The sequence below is a fragment of the Ursus maritimus genome, unplaced genomic scaffold (assembly GCF_017311325.1).
Source record: "Ursus maritimus isolate PB19 unplaced genomic scaffold, ASM1731132v1 scaffold_33, whole genome shotgun sequence".
Taxonomy (NCBI): Eukaryota; Metazoa; Chordata; class Mammalia; order Carnivora; family Ursidae; genus Ursus; species Ursus maritimus.
Window position 1 is genome coordinate 5556847 of NW_024425897.1, and position 12802 is coordinate 5569648.

General features: G+C 43.8%; 1 protein-coding gene across 1 annotated transcript in view; it reads left to right on the top strand.

Annotated features, from left to right (window-relative positions):
- The window catches only part of AFG3L2 (AFG3 like matrix AAA peptidase subunit 2), a 44739-nt gene extending 32467 nt beyond the window's left edge, over nt 1–12272 (top strand). The window contains exons 14-17 of the mRNA XM_040619629.1: nt 1515–1630; nt 5536–5736; nt 7480–7674; nt 11452–12272. Of these exons, the coding sequence (XP_040475563.1) occupies nt 1515–1630; nt 5536–5736; nt 7480–7674; nt 11452–11694 (755 nt within the window). The 3' untranslated portion in view covers nt 11695–12272. The remainder of the gene's footprint in view (nt 1–1514; nt 1631–5535; nt 5737–7479; nt 7675–11451) is intronic.
- The last annotated feature ends 530 nt before the right edge of the window (nt 12273–12802 follow it).

Below are 12802 nucleotides of genomic sequence, written 5' to 3' on the forward strand. Positions count from 1 at the left end.
TAGAAGAGATGGAAGATAAGGGCAAAGACACGTTTATAAAGCACTCGTGAGCAAGATCAAGTGATGTGAGACATTGAGGAGGATGACCTTGGATTTGGCAACGAGATTGTTCTTGGTGACTTCTGACATGACAGTTTCAACTGAGTGGATAATACAAAGCCAAATTAATGGAGAGTCCAGCGAGGATCTAGAGGCTAGTATAGCAGTGTGTTTAAGCTGGATTAGGTGCTACGTAAATAACCCTTGAACGAATGAATGGACTACTTATTCTAGAAATTCGTTACTGAAAGGAAAAAATCTAAGTTGATAGAGTTGTAAGTAGAATGGAAGCAATTCACTGTAGAGGCCGGTGAAAGCTGCATATCTGTCTATGCCTTTTAGGTGGGGGGACAGTCGGTGCTCAGTGTGAAAGACGCCAGGGTGGCAAGTCCAAGAGGGGCCCTCGCTCTGAGGTGCACAGACACTTACCTGCTCACAGCTCAGCTACCAGTTTACACTGGCCACAAGCAGTTGTCCTGGAGTAGGCACCCTGGGAAAATGTAAACTTCGAGGGATAAACTGGGGTGGTGGGGTCAGGGTTCTTGTTTTCTTATATAAGCAAGAACTGTTATCTCTACTTATTAACTCTCCTTCGGTAAGTCTCCGCCCTTCCAGCTCTGTTATTCTCCTGGGTTATGTTATTGGGAACATAGCACTCTTTTTTTTTTTTTAAATCTTTCAGACTCACTAAGATGTTATCATTTGAGAAATTCTCTCAGATGTGTTACCTTGAACACAACAAAACTACTTTTGTCACACGTGGCGATTTGTATTAGTACAAACTATGTCTCTGTGGTACAAAAGGGCAAAGGAGGTTTAGTATCCACCTTGATCCAGGCCAGAGAACTTGTACTTGGAGTAGGGGTCCCCCCACCCAGGGGGGTCTCTTGGGTTTATTTTCTCAGGTCTACCCCGCTGCTGGCTCTTGGATCCCCCTGGGTCAGTTGATTAGTGTGCCTGGTATTGTAGCATTGGCCTAGCCAACTCGCTGACTAGGTATTTTCAGATCTTCAGCCAGCTCCCTTCCTCCTCTGTTGTATGCCTTCCATCAGGAACAGAGAGCAAGCAGTCTCATGCCTGTTTGTTTACCTAGCGTTTGGTAATTCCAAGTACCTGCATTAAAAAGGAGATCATTCCAGACCTCTTTGTCTTCTCTGAATTTTATGTTTTAAAGTGACTTAGGTGCTGAATTGTACTTTGCATTTTTATTGCCCAAGATATATGGCTCAAAAGAGTGGGAGAGTTAGGAAAAAAGTGGGCCTGGGGGTAGTGAATGCATTCTGTAGGGAGCTGGGTGTATTTTAGAGTTGGCCCTTCACTTTTAGTCTGAATGTGGTTGTGAATTTCCAAGCTATCATAGGCAGCTTAGTCTCTAAGTCACCTTTTAGATAAGGCAGTGTGTTGATTGTACAACTATCTTTTTATGTCGGTGCCACTGAGGCAGTGGTTTTGGTTTTTTGTTACTATTTTGTCAGGCTTAGAGAAAAAAACCCAGGTTCTGCAGCCCGAGGAGAAGAAGACCGTGGCGTACCATGAGGCAGGTCATGCAGTTGCCGGGTGGTATCTGGAACATGCGGACCCACTTTTAAAGGTAAAGCAGTTTGTTGAACAGTAAGCAAGCCAACTGATCCTGTGAGCAATTACTTGAGGAGAAAATGGCATTCCCACAAAGGATAGGCTTTGGCCAAGACAGCTGGTAATGATGGTGGGATGAAGAGGTTATGCAAACCCTCCTGCAGAGAAGTTACAAAGTTTGGAAAGAAAACTTATTTAGGGGCGCCTGGGTGGCACAGCGGTTAAGCGTCTGCCTTCGGCTCAGGACGTGATCCCGGCTTTCTGGGATCGAGCCCCACATCAGGCTCCTTCACTATGAGCCTGCTTCTTCCTCTCCCACTCCCCCTGCTTGTGTTCCCTCTCTCGCTGGCTGTCTCTATCTCTGTCGAATAAATAAATAAAATCTTTAAAAAAAAAAAAAGAAAACTTATTTAAAGGGATGGAACAGTGTCCAAAGCAGACCAAAGCTGGAGGAGAGCTTCCTTTTGAAAAGCAGTAGCTGCAGTGGATTAGAATTGGGAGCTCGTGGCTGCCTTGCCTGAGGGTTTTTTCTATGGCCACAGCGATGGAAGAGGCTGATCTTATCATAGTGAGGTGGCAGAGGAAAGAATTTGGGATTTGAAGAATATTGGAAATTTAACAGGAAAATCCTGGAAGCAAGAAAGCTACAGAGGAATGAGACCCACTCCAAGTAGAAACTGCCCAGCTCCCTAGCTGACCACTAAACTATGCCTGCACAGGGAGACCCCAGAGAGCCTGGCAAAAAAGAAAGCAGAGACCGAAGGGAAATCTGAAAGATGGGTGCATGAAGTGAGATTGGTATATTTTTGCTTTTTCAACTGAGTGCGGTCCCCAGACTGGTGTAGCATGAACAACAGGAAGCCGCAGTCTGACTTGCAATGTCAGGGGACGACTGGAAATGGAGGGGGATCCCCTGAAGCAAGGGGACTACAGAGAAGATAACATTAAAGTGTGCAGAAAACATCCTAGATAGAGGTGCCTGGCTGGTTCAGTCAGTAAAGGGTACCACTCTTGTTGACCTTGGGGTAATGAATTCAGGCCCCACGTTGGGGTAGAGTTTACTTTAAAAAATAAATAAATACGGAAATAAATAACCACCATAGAGAATCTACAGAGAAGCCACTAGAACCAATAAGTGAAATTAGCAAGGTTACAGAATTCAGGATCCGTATACAAAAATCAGTTGTATTTCTATATATTAGCAATGAACAATTAGAAAATGAAATTTTACAAATTCAGTTTCATTTACAACAGCATCCAGAAACATGAAATATGTAGGGATACATTTATTAAGGTACTTGTAGGATCTGTGAAACAAGACCTAAATAAAAACAGAGATATAGGGATGCCTCGGTGGCTCAGTTGGTTAAACGTCTGCCTTTGGCTCAAGTCATGATCCCAGAGTCCTGGGATCGAGTTCTGCACTGGGCTCCCTGCTCAGCAGGGAGTCTGCTTCTCCCTCTGCCCCTCCTCCCACTCATTCTCTCTTGCTCGCTCTCTCTGTCAAATAATAAAATCTTTTTTTTTTAAAGATTTTATTTATTTATTTGACAGACAGCCAGCGAGAGAGGGAACACAGGCAGCGGGAGTGGGAGAGGAAGAAGCAGGCTCCCAGCGGAGAAGCCTGATGTGGGGCTCGATCCCAGAACGCTGGGATCACGCCCTGAGCCGAAGGCAGACGCTTAACGTCACCACCCAGGCGCCCCATGTCAAATAATAAAATCTTAAAAAAAAAAAAAAAAAAAGAGATATACTATTTCCTTCAATGTTATCACCATTCTCCCTAGATTCATGTATAGTTTCAGTAATCTCTGTCATAGACATAGCAGAATTTTTTTGTAGAAATTGATAAGCACATCTAAAATTTATATGGAAATCAGGTCAACTAGGATAGCCAAAACAGTAAGTTTGAAGGGGTTACACTGCCAATTTTAAGACCTTGTATATAGCTACAGTAATGAAGAGTAGTATTGTGGAAGGGACTAAACAGATCAGTGGGATGGAATAGAGCCCAGACATAGAGCCTCACACATAATTGATTTTCAACAGAGGTGCCACAGTAATTCAAGGTGGGGAGGATTGTCTTACCAACAAATGATTCTGGCAGCTCACTGTTCATGTGGGGAAAAAGGTTATTGACTCTCAAAAAAATTTAATTTGAAATAGATTGTAAAAGCTAAAACAATAAACTTTTAAAGGAGAACGTCGGTCAAAATCTTTGTAACCTTAAATAGGCAAAATGTCTTAGTACACAAAAAGCATGAACCACAGAGGAAAAAGTTAATAAATGGGATCTCATCAAAATTAAAAATGTTTTGTCTTTGAAAGACACTGTTAAGAAAATGAAAAGCAAGACACATATTCTGAAAAAACTTGCAGTATATATATATGACAAAGGGCTTGTATCTAGAATATGGAAAAAAAAAAAAAACACCTCTTAAAACTCAAAAATAAGCAACCCAGTGAAACCATGGGCAGAAGAGCTGAAGGTATACAAGTGGACATGAAGCACATGAAGATACTCAATTTCATTAGTCATCAGGAGAGTGCAAACTAAACCACAGTGAAATACCACCACATACCCACTGGGATGGTCAAAGTTAAAAAGTTAGTCCTAAGTGTTGGTAGATGTCAGTCTAGCCGGAGCTCTCATCCATTGATGATGAGAATGTGAAATGCTATAACCATTTTGAAAAACAGTTTGGCAGTTTCTTATGAAGGTAAACAAATGCTTCCATACCACCAAACAATCTCACTCCTCTATAATCACCCAAGAGAAATAAAAACATGTCCACACAAAGACTTTAACTGCTTCATTCATAATAGCAGTAAGCTGGAGACAACTCTGATGTCCCTCAGGAATGAAGTGGGTGTTTGGGGTATTTATACAATGTAATGTTACCCAGCAGTAAAAATGAATGAACTACTAATACACATAGCAGTGCTGGTGAATCTCAGAAACGGTGAAAGAAACCAGACACATTAAAGTACATACTGTGTGATTCCGTTTATATGCAGTGCCAGAAATTAATCCATAGGGGGGCGCCTGGGTGGCGCAGTCGTTAAAGCGTCTGCCTTCGGCTCAGGGCGTGATCCCGGCGTGCCGGGATTGAGTCCCACATCGGGCTCCTCCGCTGGGAGCCTGCTTCTTCCTCTCTCACTCGTCTGCTGTGTTCCCTCTCTCGCTGGCTGTCTCTATGTCACATAAATAAAAATAAAATCTTAAAACAAAAAAAAAAAAATTAATCCATAGGGACTGGTCGCATATCCCCAGCTGGGCCTGGAGTGTAGCGGGGTGGGCAGGGGAGCGAAGACTGACCAGAAAGGAATACAAATGAACTTTGCAGGACGAAGAAAAGATTTTGTATCTCTGTTGTGGTAGGAGGTTGTGTTTGTCAAAACTCATTGGACTGTACATTTTAAATGGGTGTATTTACTGGATATAAACTATCCCTCAATAAAGTTGATTTTTTTTTTTTTTTAATTTAAGGAATTTACTCTGTTGCAAAAAGCACTAGGAAAGAAAATGCAGGCTGCCGAGCACCTAGGTCTGCCTGCCTTCCCCTTGGTCCTGTAAAGGAGGAGGTGGCTGGGGCTCCATGAAGTTGAATGGCACCTAGGCTTGAGCTGTCAGAAGGAGCCCTCCCTCACCAGCTGTCCTTTGGTCAAGACTAAATAATTTCAAGTGTGTTTTATAAAAAGACAAGAAATACTTTGTAGAACTCTAAGGCGAAGTTATTCTAAGAGAAAATACTCCCCCTGAACAGTCAGCTCCTGCTAGATCTCGTCTTGCCAAGGCTGACGGGTTGCCCAGCTGCTGTGCTTAGGTTTCGGCAGCGAGCTTATCTATATATGGATAAACATCGTGGTCAGCGTTTGGTGGCGGAATCCTCAGCATTTTGCGTGTTTTCTACTTGCCAGGTCTCCATCATCCCGCGGGGCAAAGGACTAGGTTACGCCCAGTACCTACCCAAAGAACAATACCTGTACACCAAAGAGCAGCTCTTGGACAGGATGTGCATGACCCTGGGCGGCCGGGTGTCGGAAGAAATCTTCTTTGGAAGGATTACAACCGGTGCTCAAGATGACTTGAGAAAAGTAACTCAGAGTGCCTACGCTCAAGTAAGTATATGAAATGGAGTGTTTCTTCCTTGCTTTCTCACGTTTGCCAAGAAATGGACATTTGTGGCTGGCTCTGAAACAGTACTGTTGGGTTGAACAGCTTAGGCTTTTCAGGCAAGAATTCCCAAAAGAAACAGGTTTTTTTTTTTGGTGGTATAACATTTAAAGTTTACAGATTTCTCCCGCTATCTGAATGTCGAGCATTCCTATTAAACCTTTTGAAAGCTGAAATGACTGAAAGCGAAGAAGCACTTACTGTTAATTGAGATGGAGAAGTTTCTGAAAGCTACCAGACCGCAAAACTAACCTCTGGTAGACTGCTAGACCTTGGGACACGTCTTGTCATGGAGCCTGGCAGTGCTGCTCACTGCTCAGGGGTGTGCTGCTTCTGGAACAGCTCACTGCAGAACACATGCGGAATGCTCTTTTCACCTTTTTTCATAACAGGGAAAGTCCTCTTTCAGTTTCTTCCGGTTGGCGAAAGACGTACTGCTGTAGGTCTTCCGGCAGTACTGCTGTAGGTCCAAAATGAAGCGGCACAAGATGAACTTTCGAAAGGCAGGGGCTACCTATATTACTAAGAGTCTACAAAGCACGTATGCAGAGTTTAAAGTTCTGTTGTAAGCCTCCGTGATCCCACAGTGCAACACTGCCGGTACTCGAAGAGCTGTCCCTAAGAGCGTCCCTTCTTGGTCCCCTCCCTTCCTGCTGGACCAGCCGCTCTCCTGACTTGTTACTGCCATACCCACATTTTCCTTGTTTATCCCTGGTGCATACATCCCCAAACAATACAGTTTTGCTGTCTCGGAACCTCATATAGATGACTTTCTTTGGAAACTCCTATCGCCCATATGTCAGCTTTTCTTCTAGTCTGTCCCTTTTTTAAGTCTTTTTTATTTATTTGATAGAGAGCGAGAGAGCATCCCTAAAAAAATAGTCTTTTTTAAAAAAGACTTGAGGGGCGCCTGGGCAGCTCAGTCTGTTGAGTGTCTGCCTTCGGCTCAGGTCATGACCCCAGGGTCCTGGGATCAAGCCCCACGTCAGGCTCCCTGCTCAGCGGCGAGTCTGCTTCTCCCTCTCCCTCTGCCCTTCCCCCCCCAGCTCATGCTCTCTCGCTCTCTCTCAAATTAATTAATTAAAAAAAAACAAAAACCAAGTGTGGCTTCCTGCTTTCTGAGTTCTCTTGGCTCTGTTCCCACTCCTCACTTTCATCTGGGCCTTCTCTTTTCTAGTCAATTTGGATTTTACTTTCAGAAACTTCTTAATGTGGGGCTTTTTGGTTTTGGGGGCTCCTAGGGTCCGGGCTAGGCCCCATGTCTTCAGGTAACAGGAAAATGCACACGCTTTTTCCAGGATCCCTTGTTCTCAGGTTGGCACACTGCCCTTTCCCGGAAGAGCCTGGAGGGCAGGTTTATCCTCTTGGGTCTGTCGGATCCTTCTTGCTTCTCTCCTTGCCCTCACGCAGGGAGAAGTATCTTGCGGGTCTCATAGATGTTGTCCATGGGTTTCTTGTCTTGTGTCCCTAGTTGAGTAGTTTAAAATGCTATCCATTGCTGCACTGCCTGCACAGAACACTCTTGTCCACTCAGCCAACCCAGGGCTGCCATGTAGATTGTGCCAGGTTAAAGAGGTATTACAGTGAAGTGTGCAGAGTTAATGCCATTATAAAAACTCCCTGTCATTTTATAAGTCAGCCTGTCAGCAGAACCCAGTGCCCACCACTAACCATGTATTCTTTTCCAGATTGTTCAGTTTGGCATGAATGAAAAGGTTGGGCAAATCTCCTTTGATCTCCCACGTCAAGGCGATATGGTTTTAGAGAAGCCTTACAGCGAAGCCACTGCCAGACTGATAGATGACGAAGTACGGATACTTATTAATGATGCTTATAAAAGAACAGTGGCTCTCCTCACAGAGAAGAAAGCTGATGTGGAGAAGGTAGGTGCTAGTCATATGAATAATTCTCCACGTGGTTTTTCCAAAAAAAGAAAAAGAAAGAAGGGTTAAAGTGATGGATTGACTATTTGGGTTAGTTTATAGACAGTAGCATTTCCTGTAACTGGCTAAGTCTTGGGTTCCTTTCTTCATTCTGATTCTGTGTCTGCTCTGTCTCGGAGCCGGTGGAAGTGCAGTAGTGAGCAAAAGGAGGACACAGCCCCAGCACTTGTGGCTGTTAGAATGTGAGTGCAGGATTAATGGAATCTGCTAATAACCACAAAATACACAAGTGAGGCAGCCCTCCCCCTACCGTGTGTGTTACCCGTACGCCTCAGTAAGGAGCACAGTGGACTGATGGGAATTTACCGTTGTCTTTCACCTCTGGAATAAACAGGTAGTGATGAAAGTGTAAATAAAAGCTAGCCCACATGAAATTGGCACATGAAAATTACCTTTGGTTTAATTTTGAGCTTTGCGAATAAATACGCTCCGTGTTTTCTGTCCTACTTCATAGGATAGCTCCTACCAAAGGGAGGGCTTCCTTCTGAATTCAGTGGATTTCTTGCATCCAGTAAACTACTAATTATTCAGAATCCATGCAACCCAAATTAGAATTTTTTTTCTTTGAACATTCCACATTCCTAAGGCACAAAGGAGAAAGCCTTCTAGGAGGGATTGCCACGAATAAAAGAATATTCCAAGATATGCTGTTCCATCAGTAAGGCAATCCAGAAGCATCTGAGATGTCTTTTCACAAAAGTGCCCAGTGCAGGCGGAGAGAGGGGGAGCCCTGCACACTGGAAAGCACACACACGAGCTCTGAGAGGAAGATCAGAGTGGTTGGTGAAAGCTTCATATAGAAGATAGAACCGAGATTTTATGTAGAAGGGTAGTCAGATTATAGTGAACTAGTTGAGGATGGGAGCAGATGGCGGCGTGGAGGCCTGGGGAGCAGGAAGTGTGTGGGGAGCAGGGCAAGGCTGAGTGGATAGTTGGGAGGGAGCTGCAGTACGGAGGTTCTCAAAAGCTAGCTAGAAGGTTTAGAAACACAGTTTTAGAAATAAGAGTGACCTTCAAAATGATCTGATCCAGCCCCTTCGTTTTATAGCAAGGCGTCCTTAAAGAGTGTTGAAACGATGAAGTTCATCATTTGCAGGAGAGCGTGGCGGCAGTGTGCCAGCCCGGGGGAGTGGCAGAGACCAGCTCAGAGGCTGCTGCGGGTCTCACAGTCTTGACACGGTGCTGGGGCTAGCAGTGGAAGTAGGGCAAAGGCAGATCTGAAAAAGCTGATTGGTTTAAAAAAAGTTGATTGGTTAAATGCACAGAGTGAACTAGAAGAAAGCCCTTGAGATGACTCCTAGTGGCAAACACAGGGGGTGGGGGTCACTCTTGAACCCAAGAGAACACAGGCAGTGGGCATTTGCAAATGAAATACGAACAGCAGGTCCAGACTGGAGATAGGATCTATTGGTGGTCCCCCCATAGCCAGTTGTGGAAAAGAAGGACCTAAGCTATGGAAGACAGTGGAGGAGCTCACTCAAGACCCCTGGCTGCAGGAGGACAGTGTGCATACACGGATTCAAGAGGAAGATTCCAGGTGCACGCCATAGATGCCAAACAGGTCCAGGGAGTTTCACCCAGTTACCTATCCTTCTGCATGTACGATGCATGTACTGACAGTGGTAACAAAGACATGTTTGGGAAAGGGAAATTGGTTCAACAGAGTGAGGATCTTGAAACATTGCAGTGTTCTGAAGTACTGTTTGGTCCATTTGAGAAAATAAAATCTGTGAAGAGTAATGTTGAGCCAGTCAGGAGATAGGGAGCCATCAAGAGGAGACGTGGCTGGAGAGTTTGCTGCTTGGACTAGTGTCCTCCAAATTCCGGGCCTCAGTTTACTCCTTTGCTAGACAGGATAATACATAAGGGCTAAGCTTTAGGAGAATAAGAGTAACCGGCTAGCATCCACCCATCATCTCATGTGTACCAGATACTGCATAAGATGTATAAACTTCTCTAAAGCTCCCTGCAGCCTCAGGAGGTTGAAACATTATCATCCCATTTTACAGAAGAAATGAGCACATGGAGAGGTTAAATAACTTTGCTTAGGGTCATGCAGTTGATAAGCAGCAAGACCAGGATTTGGACCAGTGTTCTGTCTGCAGAGCCCTTGCCATTAACCTCTGACCAAGCCTGTGTTGTTGAATGTGGCTAGTCCCAGTTGAAGTGTGCTCTGAGCACACAGGGTTCTAAAGACTTGCCATGAAAAAAAAAAAAAAAAAAGAATGTAAAATATCTCATTGTTTCTATCATTACTTTGTTAAATGTAGTTAAATGCAGTTAAAATGATACTGTGTTTGGGGCACCTGGGTGGCTTGGTTGAGTATCCAACTCTTAATTTCAGCTCAGGTCATTGATCTCAGGGTCATGGGATTGGGCCCTGTGTCAGGCTCCACACTCAGCTTGGAGTCTGCTTGAGATTCTCTCTCCTCTCCTCTCCCTCTGCCCCTCCCCCCTTCCTCGCTCTCTAAAATAAATAAAAAATAAATAAATAAATAAATAAATCTTTTTGAAAAATGATACTGCATTTGATATATTAGGTTAAATAAAATATATTACTGCAATGTAAGTGGTTACCCACAACTGTGTAAATAGGCAAATTAAGAATTAATGGTGGTTTAAGAAGATAACCTGGTTAGGTTTTTAAGAGTTTTTATCCCTTAGAAATAGAGACCAAAATATATATGGATAAAATATGACTGGGGTTTTCTTTAGAGTAATCTAGGGAGTAGATGAGACAAAAATGGCTCTAATTTGAGGACTGTTGATAGTGGCTACATGGGGATATGTTATTCATTTTCCGCTTTTATGCATATTTGCAATATTCCATAAAAACGTTTTTTAAAATTGATAAAACAGAATAAAATTGCTTTATTATTTGGTATCCTTAAAACCATGGCATCTAGTGTAAAAGTGCAGGTAAGTCAAATTTCTAAGTAGGGAGTTACCTTAGGAACTAAATCTATTTTATGAGGTCAATTGATATTTTAACCTGCTTTGCTGTCTTTGTAAAGGTCAGACGCTCTGATAACCATTGTCTTGCTCCCCTGCCACCCTTACTCACCTCCATACACATAGTTGGTCAGGTGTCCCTTTCCTGATGTCCTGTTAAGATGTGCACTGTCAGATTTGTGGTTCAAGCATAGAAATGACTAGAACTTCAAGATACATGTGTTCATATAAACCTTCCTGGCTTCCTTTTGTATCTCTGCCCTTGTCTTTATCTTTTCCAACTAACAACTTTTTAAATTTCTTGCTTACCCTATTTCTACCCTTTCCTTCAAATTGCCCTCCCAGCCACTTCTATAAGTTTGTAATGTGTTCTTCCAGAACTTCTTTGTGTACATGTAAGCACATAAAAAGATAGGTATTTCTCTCCTTTTAAAGGCAAATGTAGCATACGGTAAGGGGTGTGCATCTTGCTTTTTCTCACTGAACATGCCTCTCTAAGATGAATATAGAGCAGATTTTTCATTACAGGTGCATACTTGTTCACTGTGTGAATGTATCAAAATGTATTTAGCTCCTCTCTTACTGGTGGACATTTGTTTTTCCAATATTTTGTATATTTTACTCTAAAATCCTGGGACCTTGTCCATATCTTTTTCAGCGGTCTTAAATCCTGTTTGTAATGGGTTAGCTATGAATAAAAAAATCACTAGCTTTGCAAAAACTTTGCGAAGTAATTGTGTTTAATGGGAATTGTTCGTATTTCAGGTTGCTCTTCTATTATTAGAAAAAGAAGTGTTAGATAAGAATGATATGGTTGAACTTTTGGGCCCCAGACCATTTGCGGAAAAATCTACCTATGAAGAATTTGTAGAAGGCACTGGCAGCTTGGATGAGGACACTTCGCTTCCAGAGGGCCTTAAGGACTGGAACAAAGAACGGGAAAAGGAGAAAGAGGAGCCCCAGGATGAGAAAATCGCCAACCAGATCCGAGAAGGGAGACCATTTTAGCTTGTGGCTTCGTGGTCGACTCTGGCTTTCTCAGAGGAATAAGGGCACTGCGGGGTTAATCACAACCATCTGCTGACCTGGTTGAGATGGTGGGAAGAGGAGTCCTTAGTCCTCAGCCTCTGAAGTCACTGCCTGGGTGTCAGGGTGACTTTCTAAAGGCCCAGGAGAATGTGTCCCCGAGCCCGCCAGGCTCTCAGACAGTGGCTGGGAGCGTGGAGAGGGCACCCAGCGCCGCTCCCTCTGCCATCCGTGGTGCCGGCTGATGTGTGTCGGGGATCAATCGACCATCCGTGGAGGCTTGCCCGTGGGGGAGAGGTGTATTTTTCTCTTTCCATCACCCACTCTTCATTCCTATTTCCCTTCAGAGTTTCCCTCTGTGGATGAGCTGTGAAATTACATTGGAGTCCTGATAAGGATATTTTAATTTGACTTAATACTTCAAAGATTGAATCCAGATCACATGTTGCTGTTTTAATGGAATGGTTTTCTATGGAGAGCTGTAGCATACCTACAAACATGAATGTATTATGTAAATACGGCTTCTTTACATCAGAAATAAAGTGTACTGTACTTTTTTCCTTCTGAACTCAACAAAGGGTTACTGTTGTATGCTTGCGGTATTTTCTTTTAGGAAACATAATGGAAAGGAATTAAGTGTTCTGATGGGAGAGAGGAATCCTTCAAAACCTCAGTCCTGCTGGTTCTTACCAGCTCCCACAAGAGGCTTGGTAACTTCTAGATTCGTACATTCTGGAGTGATGAATTCTGGATATAAAGTACATTAATGCAAAGTCAGTGCAAGAATCAGTGATAATGGCATCAGGTACATCTGGTCATGTAAGGCTGGTCACTAGGCTGGTCATGACCAGACGTTGGTCCTGGCAGCTGGGTCTGGCAGTCACTGTCTGATCATAGCAGGTCCGGCGGCTGTCCCAGGCCATCACGTGGCTCTCAGTTATTTCAGCTTGCCTTGTGTGTTCTTGATGCAGTTAAGTATGTTGTGGGAACAACGGCTTCTCAGACTTGAGGCAGATTCCGATGGCATCCTGGGAGCAGCACTGGACCGCTGGGGAGGGAGGCGGCGTGGGCAGGCTGCTCTGTCCCGGGA